At 35.5% G+C, this 22,489-nt stretch overlaps 2 protein-coding genes across 2 annotated transcripts in view; one reads left to right on the forward strand and one right to left on the reverse strand.

Moving 5' to 3' along the window:
• Nucleotides 1-3,894, reverse strand: part of tsnax (translin-associated factor X) — a 12,816-nt gene extending 8,922 nt beyond the window's left edge. Inside the window, exons 1-4 of the mRNA XM_079855660.1 lie at nt 3,564-3,894; nt 3,337-3,429; nt 3,149-3,263; nt 1,733-1,863 (exon numbers count right to left, since the gene is read on the reverse strand). Of these exons, the coding sequence (XP_079711786.1) occupies nt 1,733-1,863; nt 3,149-3,263; nt 3,337-3,429; nt 3,564-3,579 (355 nt within the window). The 5' untranslated portion in view covers nt 3,580-3,894. The remainder of the gene's footprint in view (nt 1-1,732; nt 1,864-3,148; nt 3,264-3,336; nt 3,430-3,563) is intronic.
• Nucleotides 3,895-6,438: 2,544 nt separating this feature from the next.
• egln1a (egl-9 family hypoxia-inducible factor 1a) overlaps nt 6,439-22,489 on the forward strand; it is a 29,755-nt gene continuing 13,704 nt past the window's right edge. The window contains exon 1 of the mRNA XM_079855661.1: nt 6,439-7,321. Coding sequence (XP_079711787.1) covers nt 6,707-7,321 — 615 coding nt within the window. The 5' untranslated portion in view covers nt 6,439-6,706. The remainder of the gene's footprint in view (nt 7,322-22,489) is intronic.

Consider the following 22,489-nt stretch of genomic DNA (forward strand, 5'->3'; position numbering starts at 1 on the left):
AATGATTCATTATAGTTCCCAGAATGCAATCAAACTAACCAGCATTCACAATTCAAATTGAACTATGGGCAATACCAGTTTATTTCCACTATTATTCTTAAATCAACACATGAACTCTGTGCATAAAGTTAATGCTGATTACAATATTTATAGTGTCATTTGAGTGCATAAATATGATGATTGTAGCATGACTTTGAAGCAGCTTGTGTAACAATCAAGTGAGAATTCAGTTGATTACAGAAGGTCATGTAATTATCATATTACCTGTTCATGCACTAATAGCATTCTGCAGCGTGAACTTACTGGACGCAATTAGTGTCAAATTTATCCCCAAGTAGCTTTAATGGGTTTTGTGCGAAAACAAGCCCATTAAACACGACCTCAGACTCTCTCAACGCTTGGACCCGAGGGCGAGCGACGTCTGCTTGCCCCTCACACACCAACAAAGACTCTTCAAACAAAAAGAAAAATAGAAACCTAATTGACAGGATCTGACCTCGGTCACGTCGCTAGAAAGACCCCGATGATTTCTCTGCGACCATAATCTAAAAATGACTTCCCCTCACCGTTAGATAACCGCAGAATTTGGTAGGTCCCCTCCCTCCCTTATCCACACTTTCCTCAGAAGTTTGCAGACATTGTGTCTGCCCTCGCTCCTCTTATGAAAGACAAAAATAATAATGGCTGGAAAAGCATGGTGACCTTTTTTGGAAAGATTAAGCAAGATGAGATGTTACGTAATGCGTAGTGGCGTAAAGTGCAGACCAACAACACAGGTTTGAGTGCAGAGACCCAAACGTCTTCAACACTGTGATGATGATGATGATGATGATGATGATGATGATGATGACGCATGTTAAACTGAACAGCCGTAACACATGAAAGTATCATAAGAACCAGATATCAGACTAAATGTTGTCATTTTATAATCCACATCAGTTCTTATAAGACTAGCACAGAATTACTTAATCTAAATTATATAATAATAGTGCTGTCAAATCGATTAATCGCATCTAACATAAAAGTTTGTGTAACGTTTATATAATATATGTATGCATACATATATGTGCGCACACATATTATATAAACACTTAAAAAAACTTTTATGTTAGAAACGACTAATCGATTTGACAGCATTATATAATATATATATATTAGGTGTTCAAAAAGGTACAATCACGGTTATCATTAACTAAAATTATTAAGAACACTTCTGTTAACTGAAATAAAGCTGAAATAAAATAAAATATAAATATTAGTAAAAAAAAAAAAAAACTTTAACCCCTTGAGTGTCAATATATTTAGAACACTAATATCTTAGTAAAAACCTAAAGTAATATTGACAAACTATATATCATTTGAAAGCTTACAATCTCTAGTTTTCATATTTGGTGGCTATTTTTTTTTTTTATAAATTACAGGAATTTTTTCTATTTCACTTTCATAATTTATTTCACTTCTACAATAATCTGGCAAATGTCTTCTTTAAAACAAGACCAACCATATGTCTATATTTCAAAGCATTCTTGAATTACAACCATTTAAGTTTGGATAGTGATTTTCATGTCTATGCGGGGGGGAAAAAAGGGGGGGGGCAGTTAAGGGGTTAAACAAAAAATTTGAAATGTTGCCTTGGCAATAAACTGAAATAAGTTGAAGTTGAAGCACTACATCTAAATGGAATTGATAAAAACTGAAACTGAGATGAACATTCGGCTGTCCACTGACAGACCTGGTGTAATTGCTCGGTGGAACTGGTGTAAATCTTCTCCTCTCAGTTCTTCTGCGATCTGTCCGATCTTCTGCCTCACGCTGTCCAGTTTCACATCTGCCTCGTTCAGGATCTCCTCCACATCTGGAACACTGACAACCAAACACACACTCATGCTTATTTACACTTAAGGCACTTCGCAGATGCTCTCATCCGTGAAAAACTCACAGTATAATGACATTCAAAATCTAAAGTTACTTTGTACTATGATGAAGGTTTTCCTTTGGCTTATTTTCCTTTTGATCAATTATCAGATTCTAGGTCAACCAATTTATTCAAACAAAAACAATTCTATCTATCTATCTATCCTTCTGTCTATCTATCTATCATTCTGTCTATCTATCTATCCTTCTGTCTATCTATCTATCTATCTATCTATCTATCTATCTATCTATCCTTCTGTCTATCTATCCATCTATCCTTCTGTCTATCTATCCATCTATCATTCTGTCTATCTATCCATCTATCATTCTGTCTATCTATCCATCTATCTATCTATTCCTACTAACTGTAAAGTATTTCACTACCTATTCAATTTATTTGACTATTTTCTCAAATATTTTAGGGCTGTCAAACGATTAATCGCATCCAAAATAAAAGTTTGGTTTTACATAATATATGTGTGTGTACAGTGTATAATTATTTTCTATATATAAATACACACACATGCATGTATATATTTAAGAAATATTTGCATGTATATACTGTGTATATATATATATTTATATTATATATAATTTATATTATATATAAATATTTTATATATAAATAACACATTTTTCTTAAATATATATGCATGTGTGTGTATTTATATATAGAAAATAATTATATTCCATACACACACATATATTATGTAAACACAAACTTTTATTTTGGATGCGATTAATCGCGATTAATCGTTTGACAGCCCTAAAATATATATGTGACCCTGGATCACAAAACCAGTCATGAGTCGCAGCTCGCACGGGTATATCTGTGGCAATAGCCAACAATACATTGTATGGGTCAAAATTATCGATTTTTCTTTTATGACAAAAATCATTAGGATATTAAGATCATGTTCCATGAAGATATATTGTAAATTTCCTACCGTAAATATATAAAACATTTATTTCTGTGAGTGAATGCAGCACAATCGCCAACATAAATGAACAACTTTAAAGGAGATTTTATCAATGTTTTGATTTTTTTTGCATCCTCAAATTCCAGATTTTCAATAGTTGTATCTCGGCCAAATATTGTCCTATCCTAAAAAACCAGACCAAAAAAAATTGACCCATGTGACTGGTTTTGTGGGCCAGGGTCACATATATGATAATTATGTATATAGAATATATATCATGTACATACATAAGCAAGCTCTTGAATGGATCTCACCTGGTCACCCTGTGCAGGAGGAATATGGTCCGTTTGCTCTCAATAGTGATATCTCGACTGCTTTTCACCAAACGCTCATATTTATCATGCTTGGTGTCCAGTTCTTGCTGGAATACTGTCAGAAAAACCAGTAAATAAATCAGATTCATTAATCTGGTGTCGTGAACACATGCTGCACACACACTCACCTTTGAAAGCCGCAATGACAGCTGAATCTGGGTTCACACACTCCTCGGATTTCTGTCCGACGTCTGTCCTTCGTCTTCGGCCGCATCCCTCGTCTAAGAGGAACATTAAAAACATATATTTACATAAATGAGAACATAACTCACCGTCACGGCAAACGATTCTTAGTACGAGGATTTCTGCATGAAAATCAAATGTTTTTAAACTGAAAGACGTCGTCAGGCTTTACCATCTCGTTTACTCATCTCTGTAGTAACGTGTTTTTCACTGGACACGTGAACTGTTCAGTTATGTACAGTAAACTCTTTTATTTTACCAGCTGATTGTGATTTTAGTGCGTGTAAATCCAGCTGAACGCCTTTATCGTGGGTTTACACGTGTGCCTGTATGATTACGTACTTCCGCAAATATTAAACCTAGAAACAACTTATTTTATAAATGTGTAATCAAACCGTGCATTCGTTATAAAAGCAGCGATTTACGTCCGACTCGGTTTAATTTGAACGCTGGCACGCTCACGGACTTCCATTGTTTACACGGGACCTGCGCGTGTTGATTGCGTGTTACCGCAAGACATTCTGGGTAATGTAGTTTAACTTGGTCCATTGACTTCCAAGGTTATTTTTAGTCCAGTAGTAAAAGTGATCTAGGTGCTCAGATTTCGTTTAAATAATTTAGAAAGCATATATTTTCATAACTGTTTTTATGTCAAAGTAATTTTTATATTATTTTCTTATAAACGACAATAAAAGAAATGAAAATAATTGAAAGTAAACTAAATGAAATTAAATGAAAATAAATTGAATTAAATGAAAAGAAAAGAAATTAAATTTAAGAAATTAAATGAAAAAACAAAGGAATTGAACGAATGAATGAATGAACGAACGAACGAACGAACAAATGAACGAACAAACAAACAAACAAACAAACAAACTAATGAATAAAAATGAATGAATGAATGACAAGGTGTAGATTTTTACAAAAAAGTATTGTAGTAGTACTATTGTACATTGTTCCATATTCATATACAATGATATTTACATAATGTTTCCTTTACTATCACTACTCTCATGGTCATGGCACAGGATAAAACAAATTGAGAGAGAGAGAGAGAGGTTCTCTCCTTTGATTGCACATATACAGTATATCAGATTACAGTTCTTCCTCCTGAACTTCAGCCTGGAGGATTGATGCCAACTGTGTACGTGCCACCCAGAGCCTCCTCACTGTCTGAACGAGTGCCAGCGAGCTCCTATAGGGGGCAGTGGACAACAAAATAAACATCATGAAACTACATTTATGTGCATTTTATTGAAATCCCATATATTTGCTTGCTTAGCCACTTGAACAAATGTGACGTGGTCATTTAGATCACAGGTTTTCAGTCTTTTAGATGCCACGGACCCCCAAATATTATAATACCATAAATATGTGTAAAATATGCTATTTATTTTCTATTTTGTTATGTTTTTTCTTCTATAGTGCTGTGTTGTTAGATGTAGGCCTATTATGTATTGGTTAAATATTTAATGTATTATTTAATATTGTAATCAAAGTTTTTATCTATTTAGCCTACTTTCATTTATTTTTATTTTATTTTTTTCATTTTAGATTTTTTTTTAAATCTGTTTTTCTCTAAAGTTTTCCACGGACCGCCAGCACTTGGCCGGACCCCAGTTTGAACCCCCCTGATTTAGACCGATTTCTTTTTGCCTAGAACTGAGAATATGCTCTAATACTCCAACCAGTTTACATGAATGACATTGCAAAACAATGCATTGAAAATAGATCCGCTGTCTCAAAAAAAGCAATTTGTTTTTCATTAACTCTGCTTTTTTGAGTGTTATAGTAACTTGTTTACTAACTAGGCTATGAATATCTAGTATGAAATAGGCTTAACACTTACCACTATATGCTGATTAAATAGATAATTCACCCAAAAATAAAAATTTTGTCACTAATTACTCCCCCTAATGTTGTTCCAAACAATCTTCAGAACACAAATGAAGATATTTTTGATGAAATCTGAGAGATTTCTGTCCCTCCATTGACAGCTACGCAACTACCACTTTGACTCTTCATAAAGTTCATAAAGAGATCGTAAACTAGGCCTAATCCATATGAATTGAGCGGTTCAGTCCGAATCTTCTGAAGAGATTTGATCGCTTTATATGATGAACAGATTTCATTAAGACTTTTATTCACATATAAAAATTGATCAGCGAACATAAACAGAAGCTCAACCGAACCTGCTTGACACATGAGAATGAACCTCATTGGCTCTTGCAGAAGCTCAAACGTGATGCGTAACACGAGAAGGAGGTTCAACCTCATTGGTTCTCACATATCAATCGACCATGCTTGAGCTTGTGTTTACCACAATTGATGTGAGTTGATGAATGTTGCGTGTTCATCACATAAGCGATTGAGTAGGCTATCTTCAGAAAATTTTGACTAAACCATTCAATTCATATGGATTCGTTTTACAATCTCTTTATTAACTTTTTGAAGCGTTGAATTGGTACTTGCGTAGCTGTCAATGGAGGGACAGAAAGCTCTCAGATTTCATCAAAAATATCTTCATTTGTCTTCCGAAGATGAACGAAAGTCTTACGGGTTTGGAACAACATGAGGGTGAGTAATTAATGACAGAATTTTATAATATAATAATATATAATAAATATAGTTCAGATTATGTTTATAAATTAATTTCAGGAGGTCAGAGTTAAATTCAGTTTATTTAAATGCAAAAACAACAAAAGTATCTCATTTTAGTGACGGCACAGATAAAACTAAATTCGGTTCATTTGAACGAATCGGCTCATGCGGACCCCCGTCGACCTGAACTAAAACCTGAAGCCTTTGTCTTAGTAGACTCAAAGCCTTGCTAATTAGGCCACCTATACTACTAACAAAGACATTAACATTTGAAAATCCTTCTGAATGCGACAGATCTTGAGCGAACACTGTAATTCAATTTCCCACTCATCCCGCTTTCAGAGTGTGTGTATGTGTGTGAATGTGAATGAAATAAGGCGGGGCATATTTATCAGGTCTGAACCCCTTGACCACGCCCCTCCTGTCTGACGTCAGAGGTTTGGTTTGTACTGGCGACGTGCAGCAGAACGCACACCAATACAACCACGCGCATGAGGAGCGCGCCTGCGGGATGGAGCGCGCGCGGCACGATCCCAAGCCCATCCGTTTATTTAACGGAGAAAGGGTGAAAATACTTGTGTGATGAAACGGATACGATTGTTGGTTTGCGTTTGTTGAGGCTGACACGTTGTGCGTGCATCAACGTGAAAGTTATCCGCAGGAACGCGTGGGGAAGGACACGATTTAAAGGGCCAGCAGCGCGCAAAAGAGAACATGGAGCGATGCCCTACTGTTTTGGATCCAGACCGGGATAAACAGTATTGCGAGCTGTGTGGCAAGATGGAAAACCTTTTAAAGTGCGGTCGGTGCCGGATCTCCTTCTACTGCAGCAAAGAGCATCAGAAACAGCACTGGAAAAAACATAAACTCACCTGCAGAGAGGCTGAAAAGACCAAGATTGAGGCACAAACTCCACAGCTAGAGGAGAAACCAGCTGATCCAACACTGTTCACCAGAAGTGAAAGCTCAGAAACTGACAGCAACAACACACAACACAAACCCCAAACACTAAAACTGGCCACTGAGTACATAATCCCGTGTATGAACAAACATGGCATTTGTGTCGTGGACAACTTTCTGGGTGAAGACATCGGATTGTCCATTTTAGATGATGTGAAAGCTCTCCATCAGGCTGGTAAATTCACTAACGGACAGCTGGTGAGTCAGAAAAGTGACTCTTCTAAGGACATAAGGGGGGATAAAATCACTTGGATAGAGGGGAAAGAGCCTGGATGCGAGAAGATCTGCTTCTTAATGAGTTGCATGGATGACCTGGTCAGGAATTGCAATGGAAATCTGGGAAACTACACTATTAATGGAAGGACTAAAGTAAGTATGTGTCAAGGATGCTTTACTAACACGGCTCCCATGTCATCGTGGTTTTGAAGGCTTCACGCATCGTCCGTTCAGTCTGCTAATGGCCGGTTTTGTTGAAACTGATGCAGCTCAGTGTTGGGATTTTTATTATTTTGTATTGGTGTTTTTTCAGTGGATGATGCAGAGTGACCAATGGCTGATATAAGATGAAGATGCATCTGCTTATGTCCAGGTTTTCCAGTTACTAGCCACTTTCACTGGCCACAATTGTGACATTGATACCATGGGGAAAACCTGCCATATAGATATTTATTAATATCTCATAATTTGGCAGCAGGTTCATTAACCTGACGCACTGATCCATTATACATGCATTTTCTTTCTCAACTGTTTACGTTCACTTAAAACAGAACTGACTGTGTTGAATACTCACCAACTCAGCATTGTGACATTATTTTGTGTGCATTTGAATGTTTATGCGCAATAAGCAGTGAAAAATACTCAATTTAGTGCTAAGAAGCAGCTTTATGTGCTCAAACTTTCTGTGTGTGAGCACAAAACTTGCAGGAATGAGTAAAATTATGCTCAATACGTGCAATCCCTTGCCGAAATTCAAGCCCTGTAACACCAGCAATATTCATAGAGAGCAAATGCAATGAGTGAGTGAGGAGAGGCGGGTTTGTGTGTCAGTCGCATTCGGAGAGATGAGAGAGAGAGAAAGTGCAGCTGGTGTCATGTATTCTGTGGAAATACATGTGAAAATACTCTGTAAAAATATAGATTTTTCGATATCAATACTGAAATATATTGGAAGCGTTTCAGATATATATATATTATATCGAAACTATAAAACAACACAAATGGAAGGATGGGGACTGCAAATATTTATAGTGAAAACACTTTCCAATTCCAGCTCGGCACACCGTGAACATGTTCTCAACCGACTTCATGAGGTGCATTCTGGGAACTGAAGGAGTTGATGTGTGCTGCACATATATGATAATTTTCCTTCTCTATATCTTGCACACGCTTGCTTGATTAACAACAAAAGCCAGAATTTCAATATTATCTGATTAATGCTTGCATTTTGGCTTGTTCAATCAGTCGGTTACCATTTAGTATGGACACTTTTTGACTTATACTGTTGGATGTCTTATTACTGAGTAATTACAGTGAAAACGACATGTGAGCTGGAATTATTTTGGTTCAATTCAGTGCATCATTTCCAGAGTAACTGCATCCTTGCAATTTCTTTTTGGCAAGTGATTTATTCCTTTATTTTTGGGTTGGGTAGGAAAATGATACTTTCAGCACAGAAAATTACAGTGAATATTTATATTCAGATTTTTATGTTACCCTCGTAGTACAGTGGTGTAGTTGAGCAGTTTGCACACTTTAAAGATGATCACTGCAACATAAGCAGTGATGGCAGTTACCTAACCTGAAAAACCTTTGTGCATTAGCTGGAATACTGTGGTGCATGTGGCGTTTGTTGTGCCTGTTAGAGTAACACTTTCGCTTTTTCTTTGTCATTTGAAAAACTGCCTGTAACATTAATAACAAGGTCGTAGATTTGATGGCAGGGAGTGCATGAACTGATAAAAGGATGCAACCTTGAATGAAATGCAAGTCTGCATAAATGTACAGTACATATAGGTGGGTCAATATTCTTAAGATTTGATATAATAAACGCAGAACAGAAACAGAGAAAGTCTAAATCAGTACCCATTTCTACGTATGTTCTACCTCCGAACTTGACAGCCGATGCAACAAAAAAAAGAACAAAAAAATACCAAACGATTATTTCTCAGATAAAGCAGTTTGGAAGCCAAATTTGTGCAAGTCTTTTTATTTTTTCTATGCTCTCATGATAATATTCTAGCACTCTTAAGTCTAAACACACTTGACTGAATTTGTTTTTCACGGTCATAAAAAAAATTCATACATGATTGTGCTTAAATAGCTCAATATTATCGCATCTAACATATATATATATATATATATATATATATATATATATATATATATATATATATATATATATATATATATATATATGAAGAGTTCAGATGCAAAAGCCTCTAAGTGGCATCTGAAATTTTCTTCTAGAATGATCATTTTTATCAATCTCGTATATTTAAGTTCAGTAATTTCACTTAAATGGCAATGAAAATGACCTATTAATATATATGAGCTTGATAAAAAATTATCATTCTAGAAGAAAATTTCAGATGCCACTTAGAGGCTTTTGCATCTGAACTCTTATATATATATATATATATATATATATATATATATATATATATATATATATATATATATATATATATATATATATATATATATGCATACACACACACACATACTGTATATGCATACACACGTACATACATACACAAACTTTTAAGTTAGATGCATTTGAAAGCACTAATATAAACAATGTTTTTCAATGCATGAGTTGGAGAGGATAGTAAAGAAAAAGCAACACCTTCAGCTGTTTAAAAGCGTATTTTGATCACCACATGATTCCATACTTACATTTCTGTAAGAGTTTGATGACTTCACTTTTATTGTGAACTCTGGCAAAGAGCAAGAATAAAGTGAGTGGGTGTTGAGGCCACATTTGCATTAGTATGTCGCTGTTTTTAGCGCATCCGAGCCTCTTGCTGTCCTCAGTTTAACTCTGGTCTTGCGTGTGACCTCAGATCTCACTGTCCCTGAGCATATCAGAGTGACTGACCCGCGAGACCCACAGACACGGAGTCGCTCGCCCCGCTAAACCCTCCCTCTCTTTCATAGTCAACCGTTACAAATGATCATGCAAGTTACCTTGATGTTTAGTGTCTCTGCTTACTACAGTTTCCTTTGCGCTGCTGTGAAGTCCCCCGAAGTAAACACACAATTAAGTTTTGTTGCTGTACTGAGCTCTTTCATAGGTCTGTTGATGCTGTCTTTTTCTCTGTAATTTAACGTTGATTTAATTGAGCAAGTCAGGTTTCCATGGCACATTTCTTATGCACATTTATAATATGTGACCCTGGATCACAAAACCAGTCACGAGTCGCACGGGTTTATCTGTGGCAATAGCCAACAATACATTGTACGAGTCCAAATTATTGATTTTTCTTTTATGCCAAAAATCATTAGGATATTAAGTAAAGATCATGTTCCATGAAGATATTTTGTAATTTTCCTACCGTAAATATATAAAACATTTATTTTTGTGAGTGAATGCAGCACAATCGCCAACATAAATGAACAACTTTAAAGGAGATTTTCTCAGTGTTTTGATTTATTTGCATCCTCAGATTCCAGATGTTCAAATAGTTGTATTTCGGCCAAACATTGTCCTATCCTAACAAACCATACATCAATGGAAAGCTTATTTATTCAGCTTTTATCCAGCTTATAAATCTCAATTTAAGAAAATTGACCATTGTGACTGGTTTTGTGGTCCAGGGTCACATACAGACAAACAGTTGGGTTTAATTTTTTAATTAAAAATTTTAAACCCAATTGTTACAAACCATTGTTAGTCTAGAGGGAATAAGGCGTGCAACATTAAAACATTGAACGCGTACTGGAAAACATCTCACACACAAACCAATCTAGTGTAAGAAAAGTGATAATTTATTACAATGAGAATCAATATGACAAGGACACCTCAAAGTAATTAATTATATAATCAATTTATGTAAACCAAACAAAAAGGTTCACAAAAGGGAAAAGGTAAAGAGAAAAGAACTAGACCGTGCCAAATCAAAGAAATAAGTAAAACCAAAACCAATCTTACTAGAAAAACAATATATAATCTGACTAAATTATCTGATTGGGTTTGTCCATTTTTGACTCAAACAAGTGTTGAAACAACCCAGCATTTTTTGTAGAATTTTTTTCTTTTTTCTTTCCTTTTTTACAATGCATATAGTTTTAAAGCAGCGTTGAAAATGCCTGTTTCTACGTTACAAGTGCATGTTTCTACATCTTTAACTTGGCTAAGTAAAGAGATTAAAACATCTGTCATCTTTAGCTTTGCCAAATCACAGTTTTCAAATCACATGCACTGAGCACATTTACAATTAAATAGTTCTTAACCACAGTGTAATTTTAGTATCAATGTGATACATTATAATACTTTTTAAAAGAAGAAAGAAACTCATACAGGTTTGAAACAACTATCCGTTTAAGTGTAAAACATTACGTGCTAATGTTGTTCTCACGCTTTGCCTTGTTTTCCAAGGACGGCACAACTATTTGTGTCTTCTCGCTCTCTGCTCTTTGACCATGAATGTCTCATCATTCATGAGTCTGATATTACACTGCACGTCTTAGCCAACTTCATGCATTTTGTGACAGAAATATCAACCCTGCAATGACTTGTACAAGTAGCTTCATCAATGAAGCATTATTTTTCTCATGCTTATGAACATATAGCACTCATTTCTCAAAAATATATACCGGTGATAAGTGATAGATGGACATTTTTTACAGTGCAGTCGTCCAAATGACTTGTTCGCTGAATTATCCAAGTATTTTTGTGTGAGAATAACAATCATTATTCACTGATAGTCAAATCTCTTTTAAACTTGAATGACCCTTTGAGTACGAGACGCACGAGAACCAGCGGTGTTGGACGTTACTGACTTCATCACTGAAGCAAACATTCATTAAAACTTCTCCTTTTGAATTCCACAGGAGAAAGAATGCATACGGGGTTAAAACGTCACGAGCTTATAGTTAATGATGCCGACAGCCAGTCCTTTACTGTAACGTGACCTGCTTTAATGGTATGCAGCTTTACAATAGCCTCTCTGTGTACACACTTCATTGTGTGTGTGTGTGTGTGTGTGTGTGTGTGTGTGTGTGTCTGTCTATGCAAACAATGCTTATGGAGAGAGTCGTGCTTTTACCGACTTTTGACCCAATTTTGCAACAAGTCATGTGGATTTGGCTTTTTTCTGCGTGTGGCTGCATTAAGACCAATTTAACAACAGTCAATGAAGGGACAAAAAAAAGGAAGACTTTTAAAGGATTAGTTCACCCCAAAATGAAAATTTCCTAATAATTTACTCACCCCAATGCCATCCAAGATATCCATGTCTTTCTTTCCTCAGTGGGAGAGAAATTATGTTTTTTGAGGAAAACATTTCTGGATTTTTCTTCTAACAATGGACTTGGTTACCACACTGTAAAAAATTTCCCCGTTAATTTACAGTAAAATGCAGGCAGCTAGATTTACCTGTAGAATGCTGTAATTTTACAGTGGACCTGCTGTAATCTGAAACAACAGTTTATTACTGTAAAAAATTTCCCGTTAATTTACAGTAAACTACAGGCAGCTAGATTTACCTGTAGAATGCTGTAATCTGAAGTAACAGTTTATTACTGTAAAAAATATTACAGTACTGTGCTGTAGAAAATATAGGCTGCACAGTATAATACTGTCAGGTGTTCAGCTGCATATACACAAACTGTGTATTACTAAAAGTGTATTAAAGTACTCTAAAATGTGAGCTTTACACTGTAATTAAAACATTTACATTAAAATTTGCATTCTAAAACACACTGAAAATTGCTTGCAAACAAATGGCTCAAACAAAAGATGACCTTAAAACATGCTTTTATTAAAGCTAATACCTTTAAGAACAACACAACACTAGATAAACTTTTAGATTTATTCTCATACAACATTAGATAGACGTTTACCATATGCCTTAAAACAGGCATACATAATTACATACATACATACATACATACATAACCTGTTCATAAAATACAAATATACTCTTAAGTCAGGCTTCAGTGAACACTAGCCAATTTTTTTATATCAAAACAAATAGTTTATAAAATATATATCAGCATTTTATACTTTTGGACTGATGGTTAAAGTCTTTTTCTGCAGTTTTCCCAGTTATTTTACACACCTCTTTTCTCTGTGCAGCTTTGGTTCTCTTTTCCGGATTTATTCCAATAAAGTATCTGAAAAATAAGAGGAGAAAATTTTCAATTAAAATGATTTGCAGTGTATAATTTTAGTTATCTAAAAAATTCTAACCAAAAACTACTGGATAATTCACTGAAGACTTGGAATTAACTGCAGAGATCATACAGAGTACATTTATAGTCAGTAGATTCTAGCATGAGGCCCATACATATGGATCTTATCCTGATAAACAAAAGTTATGTGTCAGTCTGGAGTGTAAGCTTTGTTTTAGAGAAACAAAATGCATGTCTAACATGTCTAATATGACATACTTACCAAGAAGGATCAAACAAGGAGACACAGGCAAGCATTTTCTCAAGGTCAGCAGGTTTGGCAGACATCTATTGGTAAAGAAAACAATTTAAGATGACTGACAGTATTTGTATCTGTAAATAAAAAATGTAAAACTTAATGTGCTACTTGTTGCTTATATTCTACAGAGGCAATAGGCCTAACATATTCAGAATATGAATGGTTTATGTAAAAATTATAATTTTCTCATTTACTCACCCTTATGCAGATTTAAACTCTGATGATGCAAAGGACGATATTTTAATGGAAATGAAATGTCTGTTTGTCCCTACAATGGCAAAGAAGAGAATGGGGATCAATAATGGGGAACACCAATAGTCATAGTAAATGAAAGATAAAATTAGCCTAATTTATACGGGTCACATGTTTTAACCAGTTTTCTGAAGTGATTCAATTTCTCTCACCGTACATCTAGCAATTGGAGTCTAGTTTTTTGATGCTTTGGTCTCAAATCTTTGATATTACATGAAACGACAGGTGACTTAGATTAAAGGGATAGTTCACCCCAAAATTAAAATTAGCCCATGATTTACTCACCTTGAAGTCATCCTAGGAGTATATGACATTCTTCTTTCAGACGAATACAATTGGAGTTATAAATATATATGTATATAAAAAATGTCCTGGCTCTTCCAAGCTTTATAATGGGAGTGAATGGCAAGTCCATACAAGTGCATCTATCCATCATAAAAGTAACTTTATCACCTAAAATAACTAGTTTCCGCCAGGCGGCCGTACGCATCGATTTACGGCGAAAGAGTAACACTTGAACATGACGCACGAAGTAATGACGAACGCGGTTGTTCAGCCCTGTTTGTTTGAACTGGCATAAGTCGACTTGCGTATAGCCATCTGCCGGAAGCTAGTTATTTTAGTCGATAAAGTTTTAAATATTACATTTTTTCTTACAAGAATGCAACGCTTTACTTCAGAAGGCCTTTATTAACCACCGAGAGCCATTTGGGACACTTTTATGATGGACAGATGCACTTCGATGGACTTAAAAAAAATGGTGCCCATTGACTCCCATTATAAAGCTTGGAAGAGCCAGGACATTTTTTAATATAACTCTGATTGTAATTGTCTGAAAGAAGAATGTCATATACACCTAGGATGGCTTCAGGGTGAGTAAATCATGGGGGAATTTTCATTTTTGGTTGAACTATCCCTTTAATGGTACTGTACCTTTATGTCCCTTTTGGAGTTTGAAGGTTTGGTCCACATTCATCTTCCATTGTTTGGGCAAACAGACATCATTTCTCCACAACAATATCTTAATTTTTCCTCCAAGAGAAAGAGACAACACAAGGTTAAGTAAATGATGAGATAACTACCATTTTTAGGTGAACTATACAGGTGTTAATAGAACAAACAATAGGCAAACTCACAGTTCTTTAAAGAATGAGTCCTTGCTTCTCTACAAAGTTAGCCTTCAGGAGTTTAACTACAATGACAAGGAAAACATAATGTAAAGAAGAGATGCCTAAAAAAATAATCTCAATAAAATAGAAAAATCAGAAAATTATCAACATTCCGTCCATCCATCTGTTATGCTGCTATTTCTGCAGAGGTTTGAACATGCACGTTCACAGTAATCACACAAGATTTATGAATTTTGATCATACCTCACCTATCTTTTGCTTCGATAAAGATTGGGACATGTGTCCATTGCATATGCATAAACTGTGCATGACGGTAGCAAATACAAACGAAATGCAGTCTGAGTGTTTGCTAACAAGCTCACAAGCATGCTATCGTTTTACTCGGTTACTTTTCCATGATTAAAACACGCTATCCTGTCATCTAATTACACTTCACTGGATACTGTATGTTAATATTTAGACTTACGTACCACTTGGTAACTTACAGATCAAAAGAGTAGTTGCAAATATAACAGCAGCAGATAATGGACGGTTTGAATCTCACGTAAAAAAATTAACCACATAATAAAAATAAATAAATAAAAAAAACCATTTCACACTAATTTTTTACTCAGATAAAGTTAAGGAAAATGTGCAAGTTGAATAAAAATTTCTTACCCGTTTGAATGTGATGTTATGACAGTCTGTAGGCCTACAATGGGCTCACATTCCTGTGGTCAAAGTCTAAAGTCGCTTCATCCGATTAAAATCGCAAAAACATCACTGGATGTTTAAAATGTAATATTTAAAAGTAATAGGTAGTTTACATGTAAAATAATACTAGGCAGAGCTGCAAAATGACCTCATGCAGATAAACTAAAATGTCTTCCTAAACTCACATGTGCATGGAAAAATATGGTATTATACTGTTAAATAACAGTGTCATACTGTTGCTGGTCAACACGCAATTTGAAGCGACCAAGTTCTCCCATAATGCATTGCAAAAAACGGTAACTTGCAGTTATTACATGAAAACAGCATTTTGCTGTTAAATTTTCATGTAAATTTACAGGAATTTTTTACAGTGCATTGTACGCGATCACAGCTGAAGAAGAGGTTGTTATCTAGCGAAACGAGAGGTCATTTTCAAAGAAAAATTATAATTTATAGACTTTTTACCTTCAATAGTTGGGATTGAGCTGATCAACAAACGGACAGGGAACTACGTCATCACGTTGAAAGGTCACGCCGGCGCCGGCAATACTATTTGAACTACTATTCATATTCATCAGAATGTTATTCATATACTATTCATATTCATATTCACTGAATACTATTACTATATATATAATAGCAAACAATACTATTTGAACTATCCTACGTGCGGTCGCATTGTAAATAGTGGGGCGGTACTTCTGCCGGCGCCGGCGTGACCTTTCAACGTGATGACGTAGTTCCCTGTCCGTTTGTGGATCAGCTCAATCCCAACTATTGAAGGTAAAAAGTCTATACATTTTTTTTTTTTTTAAATGACCTCTCGTTTCGCTAGATAACAACCTCTTCTTCAGCTGTGATCGCGTACGATGGTAACCAAGTCCATTGTTAGAAGAAAAATCCAGAAATGTTTTCCTCAAAAAACATAATTTCTCTCCCACTGAGGAAAGAAAGACATGAATATCTTATATATTATCCCAAATGTTTCTAAGAATGTTTAAATCCAGAGAAATAAGTGGTTTTAACATATTAATGACATCATACCCGCGTTACCCTCCATTTCCGGTTATAATTTGTAGAAACCATGGAAACACAAAAGACGCTTGAATATGTTTTATCAGGCGGGTGAGCAACTGTTTGGATACATTCATCGACAGAAAACTAATCATTGTTATACAGCTCAACACAGTTTGTTTGAATCTCGTTTTCTTGATTTACCACGAGTACCATGTTTTACCATACACTCAACCCAAATTTGGGTCAAATATGGACAAACCCTAGCCTGGAAATCCAGGCCTAAATCTGAAAGATTAATGGTCTGGCATCGACTAATGAAAGTCGTCCAGCTCGAGGGGCGGCACCAAGCATGCATTTGAAAATCTCACTGCACGCAATTGGATAACACTACGACCAATCACAACAAGCCCCATACGCTTAGCTACCAGCGGAGCTAACTGGTAGATTAGACTCGAGCGCCGCCTTCTGTTCCTCTTTTAGATAAAAAGCCAAGTCTAACTCGTTCATTGTAGCGGCCAAAGCCGTTTCAAACAACTGGTGTTCATCCATAGCCATCTTGCAATGTTTACTAATGACTTCGACGTCTCAGCGCTGTCGTCATCTCGCCTCTGGCCCGCCTATATCAGATAACCCGATGTGATTGGTGTAGCTCAGATAGAGGGGCATATTTAATGAGCATCATTACTCGACACCAGAGTAACTCGCTGAGCAAATTCAACTTGTGCTCTCGCGAGAACTCTGGATTAGGGTAGACAAACCCAGCCGTTGGGTTAAATTTTTTATTTCAAGTTTTTAACCCAATGGTTGGGTTTGTCCATATTTGGGTTAAAACACTGCATTTTTTTAGAGGGTACCTAATATCGCTCTAGCTCACTCCAGTGTGTAGTAAGTGTAGACAGAGTAACAGAGTAGCATTATAACATCTTTTAACACACTCAGATTCATCTAATATGATAAAACAGCGCTGCGTTACCCCACATACGTATGACTGGAAGAAGCAGAAGCGTCTGTGGTATAATAAAAGCTCAACTGTGTGTCGCACTCATCTCTCATTAGCAATCGCTCCAGCGGCCTCGTTCCTCTCCAACGATTTTCGTAACGTTAATAAATCTTTAATACATTACCGGTCATCCATGAATATGATTTCAGCACAAGTCCATCGTATTCTCCACCGGCTGTAGAGGCGAAGACAAAAACTCCCATGATTCTGTGAGGCGTCATCAAGTTTTGTGTTGAATAAGCGACCTCTAGTGGTGAAAAGTTACATAATGTGTTTTTAACATCCACAGAATCTTTACATCCCACAAAAGGTTCTTTATAGTGATAATAACAGGTTGAAATGTTCTTCAGAATCTTTGGGGAACCAAAAATGGTTCTTCTATGGCATTCCTAAATTTTTTCTAAATGTCATAATCATTTGTTAACAAACAAGAATCCATTACTTTAATGAGCTCCTTATATCTGCATTAAATTATTACATTGTTTAAATTAACACATTTTTAGCTAACTGTGATTTTGTATATGTACATTTCTGAAATGCATAACAGTTTCCTCTGATAACACATCACTCTAAATTGTAATGTGGACTCATGCATTTTCTGTAAAGCTGCTTTGAAATGATGTGTATTGTGAAAAGCGCTTTACAAATAAATGTGAATTGAATTGAATTGCTGCGCAAACCTGCTTTAAGAGCCTTTATTTTTAAGAGTGTGGGTTTGGTGATCTAATGCATTGTTTAAATGTCTTTTGCATGTTAAGCTGTTTGATTGTGAGTTCCCGAGGCAGAGATCCAAGATCCGTCTTGAGAAAAGAGTGTGTTGTTCTGGCAGTTTGCAGCTGTAGAGGCGAATAGGAAAAGAGGATGCCGGAGGTGCTGGTGTCATGGGAATGCCAAACATCTTAAAGCATAATCACTCAACTTTCTCCAGTTAATAGAAAGGTAGAGCCAAAGCCCTTCTGACTTAATGTCTAGACGTCTGCGAAATGCTTATCACAAGATCACATACATGTTCGGTTAACAGAACCAAGGGTTTCTGAGAGAACTGGCATGCTTACAGTTGTTGTGGATGTCTTATGGTTGATTAAATATGAGCAGTATTCAGTGTTGGAGTCTCAAGAGCCAACATAATCATTGCCTGGGTCTCAAAATATTACTTTATTTGTCTAGGTCTGGGGTTATGATCTCAGACAGCACATTTCCTGAGTGTTAGAAGAGTTAATTATGTTGGCAAGAATTCATTGGCTCTGAACTGATCAGTGGCTCAGATTTGGCTCATTTCATTTCTTCTACCCTTTTTTCTGTTTTTTCTTTTCTTTCTAGAACGTGCATAGATGATCATTATTTGTATATGCGCCATCGATTTGATGCACATCACTGTAATATTGTTTGCATTTTTTCATGACAACTAATGAAATTAAGTTCAAACGACAAACTACACTGAGTTAGAGGAATTCAATTTTTAGCATAAACACCAATTTTTAAGTTCATTACTCAAATAAGTACTACACTGAAACAAATTTGGTGTAGAAACAACTTTCGCTCAGAAATTGCTAATAAATGTCAACAAACAATAACAAAGAAATGACAACAATATTGAGTTAAATGTGAAATTTGACGTAGAAAAACTGAAATAATATTAACTTGTAAAATGTTTTATTTTTCAAGGTTCTAAATTTGATGGTACTAAATCATATTAACAATCCGTTTATTAACTTTTTGTGCACAGACCTGAAAATGAAATTTCCAACTTAAACTGTCATAAATCTTGAATTCTTGGTCTCTTTTTTTTTTTTTTATGACTACACTTGCTTTTGAAAAAAAAAGTTTTAAAATGTGAACTTCAAGAATTCTATAGGATTTTACGTTTATTGTTATGAAAACATTTTGAAAAGGTTTTTGTATGAAATATATATTTTCCCAAACACGTTTACTCTAAAACTCTAAAAATCAAAACCATAAATATAAACAAGTTGTTCCAAATTTGTGGTTGATATCTCAAAAAATGAGCTTTCGGTCAGATTTCGTTTGGGTGCAGTACCGAACGCTTCCACTAGATGAAATGTTCCCCATTTCCAATGCACTTATTTTTGAATGTGAATATTAGTTTCTTTCAGGGCCATTTAACCTTTTCGAATCATGTCCATGATTTTTTGTGTGTGTTCAAATAAAGTGCCAAAACCTTTACCAAGCTTCAAACCAATGCATAAGTTTCATGCATTGGTCAAAAATGACGAAGAGCACTCAAGGGTTAAAAGGTTATTAACCAGTCATATTTTGAGGTTAGGACTGTGTTCAGGGTCTTGACCAACAATTTTCCCTTTGATTTCCAGGATAGATGAAGGTTAGTGATTGTATGATACTAAAGTTGTTCCAGGATTATGGGTTATTCTCACTTTGCTGGTGTTTGCTTTCTTCATCCTCCTTTTCCTCCTGCTTTGGACAATATTCTGTCCAGAGGGTCTGTGTGTTTAATATCATCACTCTGTCTAAAATATATCTAACACATATATATGTACTATATCTATCAATCATTAAAGGGATAGAGATAGTTAACCCAAAAATGAATTAAGAAAATAAGTTTCAGATTTTATTTTTTAATTTCTAGTTTTTTTAAACAAAACAAAAAATGATGCAAATAATATGCATAAGTTTTTATGCATCATTTAACTAAATAAATAAACTAATAAAGTTACTGTTATTTGTATTATACAAGGAAATTTACAAGATTCTGAAAATGTATGCAGTGCCCTCACTGACTTTTGAGTGCTAAGTTTCTCAGTTTATTTATTAATTTATTATTATTACGTTTACATGATTTATTTTTGGAGTTTTGTTTGAGTCAGCGAAGGTTACTGAGAGTGTGCTTCATATCGGACACAAAAATAAACAGTGGCGCGAGTCTCCGACTCTGTCAAACTTCTCTTATCAAACAATCAAACTAAATATTATTGTTTCAATAATCCGTTGTTTTGGAGGAGCCTAAAAGCTGTGAATGTCCATAAAATGGTTTATTGGCAAAACAAATGCCCTTTTTCATCTGGCAGCTGTTTTTCAGATTAATAATGTTGAGTCATATTCCTTTCATTTGTTGAACAGTGACACGTCCTCATTCATTTGCTGGTAGAGTTTGGTCGAGTTTGAATGTGGCTTTGAGTTAACAAGTCTTCCAATTGCATATATCATATATGTGAAGGATATGTGTGAGTTGTTGTTGTTGTTTTCTTTTTACATTAATTAGTCAGTGTTTGTTCAATAAGATATTTTCCTATAACATTTCAAGGCTGTCAGAGACGTCATTGACCGCATTTCCCACAGAACTGCACCATGCAACAATTTTAACTCTAACCACATTTGCTATGAAAATTAATGCAATTTGGAATAAAACTGTATGCATGAGCTTTAGGCATATCATGACTTGCAAAGTATATGGTGAGAAAAAAGTATTTTTTCTGCAATGCAATTAAATGTAACTCGACACCCTTGCCTCATTTAGTATACGTGGTTCTATGAATATGCAAATGAGCCCCGCCTCCACTCACTCACTCAGCTCAGAGATCCACTGGTTGACGATCACACGTTGATCTGATTGGTTACAAGGTAGTTTGTGACGTCAGAAACACCAGCGATTTCAAAGCGTGTTTTTGAGACTGTCTTTGGTTCACTGCAGTTTTAAGGAGGAAATACTCAGCAATGGTGTCGACTTATGAATTTACACATGGTTTGTCTTAAAGCAGATTAAAAATACCACACAGACACATAAACAACATTGAAAGCTTGATTGTTTTACCACAGGGTTATTTGGGGAACCAAAGATGGCCGCTCTACATAGATCTGTCCGTGTGAACACGCTTCAGTAATAAGGGATCCTGCTGTTGGGGTGTTTATGGTTCGTATAGGGCAGGAACTCTGTTAATATTCGGACATAGTTTTGAAGCGGCTGGAATGTAAACAAAAGCCCTCAGCGTCCGGATCGCCTGTTAATGAGGCCTTCGAGGAACGCGGAAGAATGACAGCGCTAGTATACGGCAACGGCCTCTACACACACACACACACACACACTTACAGTAAGGCTGAGGCGTACGCTATCACACACACACATCTACTGTACGAGAGCCAGCTGCTGAAAAGCTCCGGCACGTTCACCAGCGTGAGTCAGAGCTCAAGCATTGAGGACGAGGAAGCCTGATCTAAAGAGCCCGTGCATCGGCATTTCTGATGGGCAAAAGAACCTCGTTTGGAGAGTAAAAATACTTTCTTATTGAATGCATTACTTGGAAAAATAAGTACCTTGCCAAATGCAAAATGAATGCATGTTGAATGAATGAATATTGATTTGAGCTGCAGTATAAGTGTAGTCTAGGGGAGACCGGGGGCAGATGCAACATTTGACTTCTAAATTGTATCCGAATATTTCAAAAAGTTTTTGAGTAATAACAACATGACCAAAGTTTGTTACAATTACCCCCAGTCGCCCCTATAAAATTCATCAATGCCTTGTTTGACCAATCAGAATCAAGTATTTCAGACTTTAATGTGAGTTTAGAAAAAGCACACTGAATTTGTTGATTAAGCTATTATTTTTTAGTCATTTAAAAAGTATTAAACTCTTTAATTGAGATTTATGTCATTTTGAACACTGTAAAAACAAAAGTTGCAATTTTTAAGTGCAATCAACTTGTATGTTTAAGTCATTTCAACTTAAATTAGGCTACATTAAACTGATTAATAAGCCAAATGTCTGGTATTTGTTAATTTAAGTTTTTTTAATATATATATTCACCCAAATAATTTAT

The sequence above is a fragment of the Squalius cephalus genome, assembly GCF_949319135.1.
Source record: "Squalius cephalus genome assembly, chromosome: 21".
NCBI lineage: Eukaryota > Metazoa > Chordata > Actinopteri > Cypriniformes > Leuciscidae > Squalius > Squalius cephalus.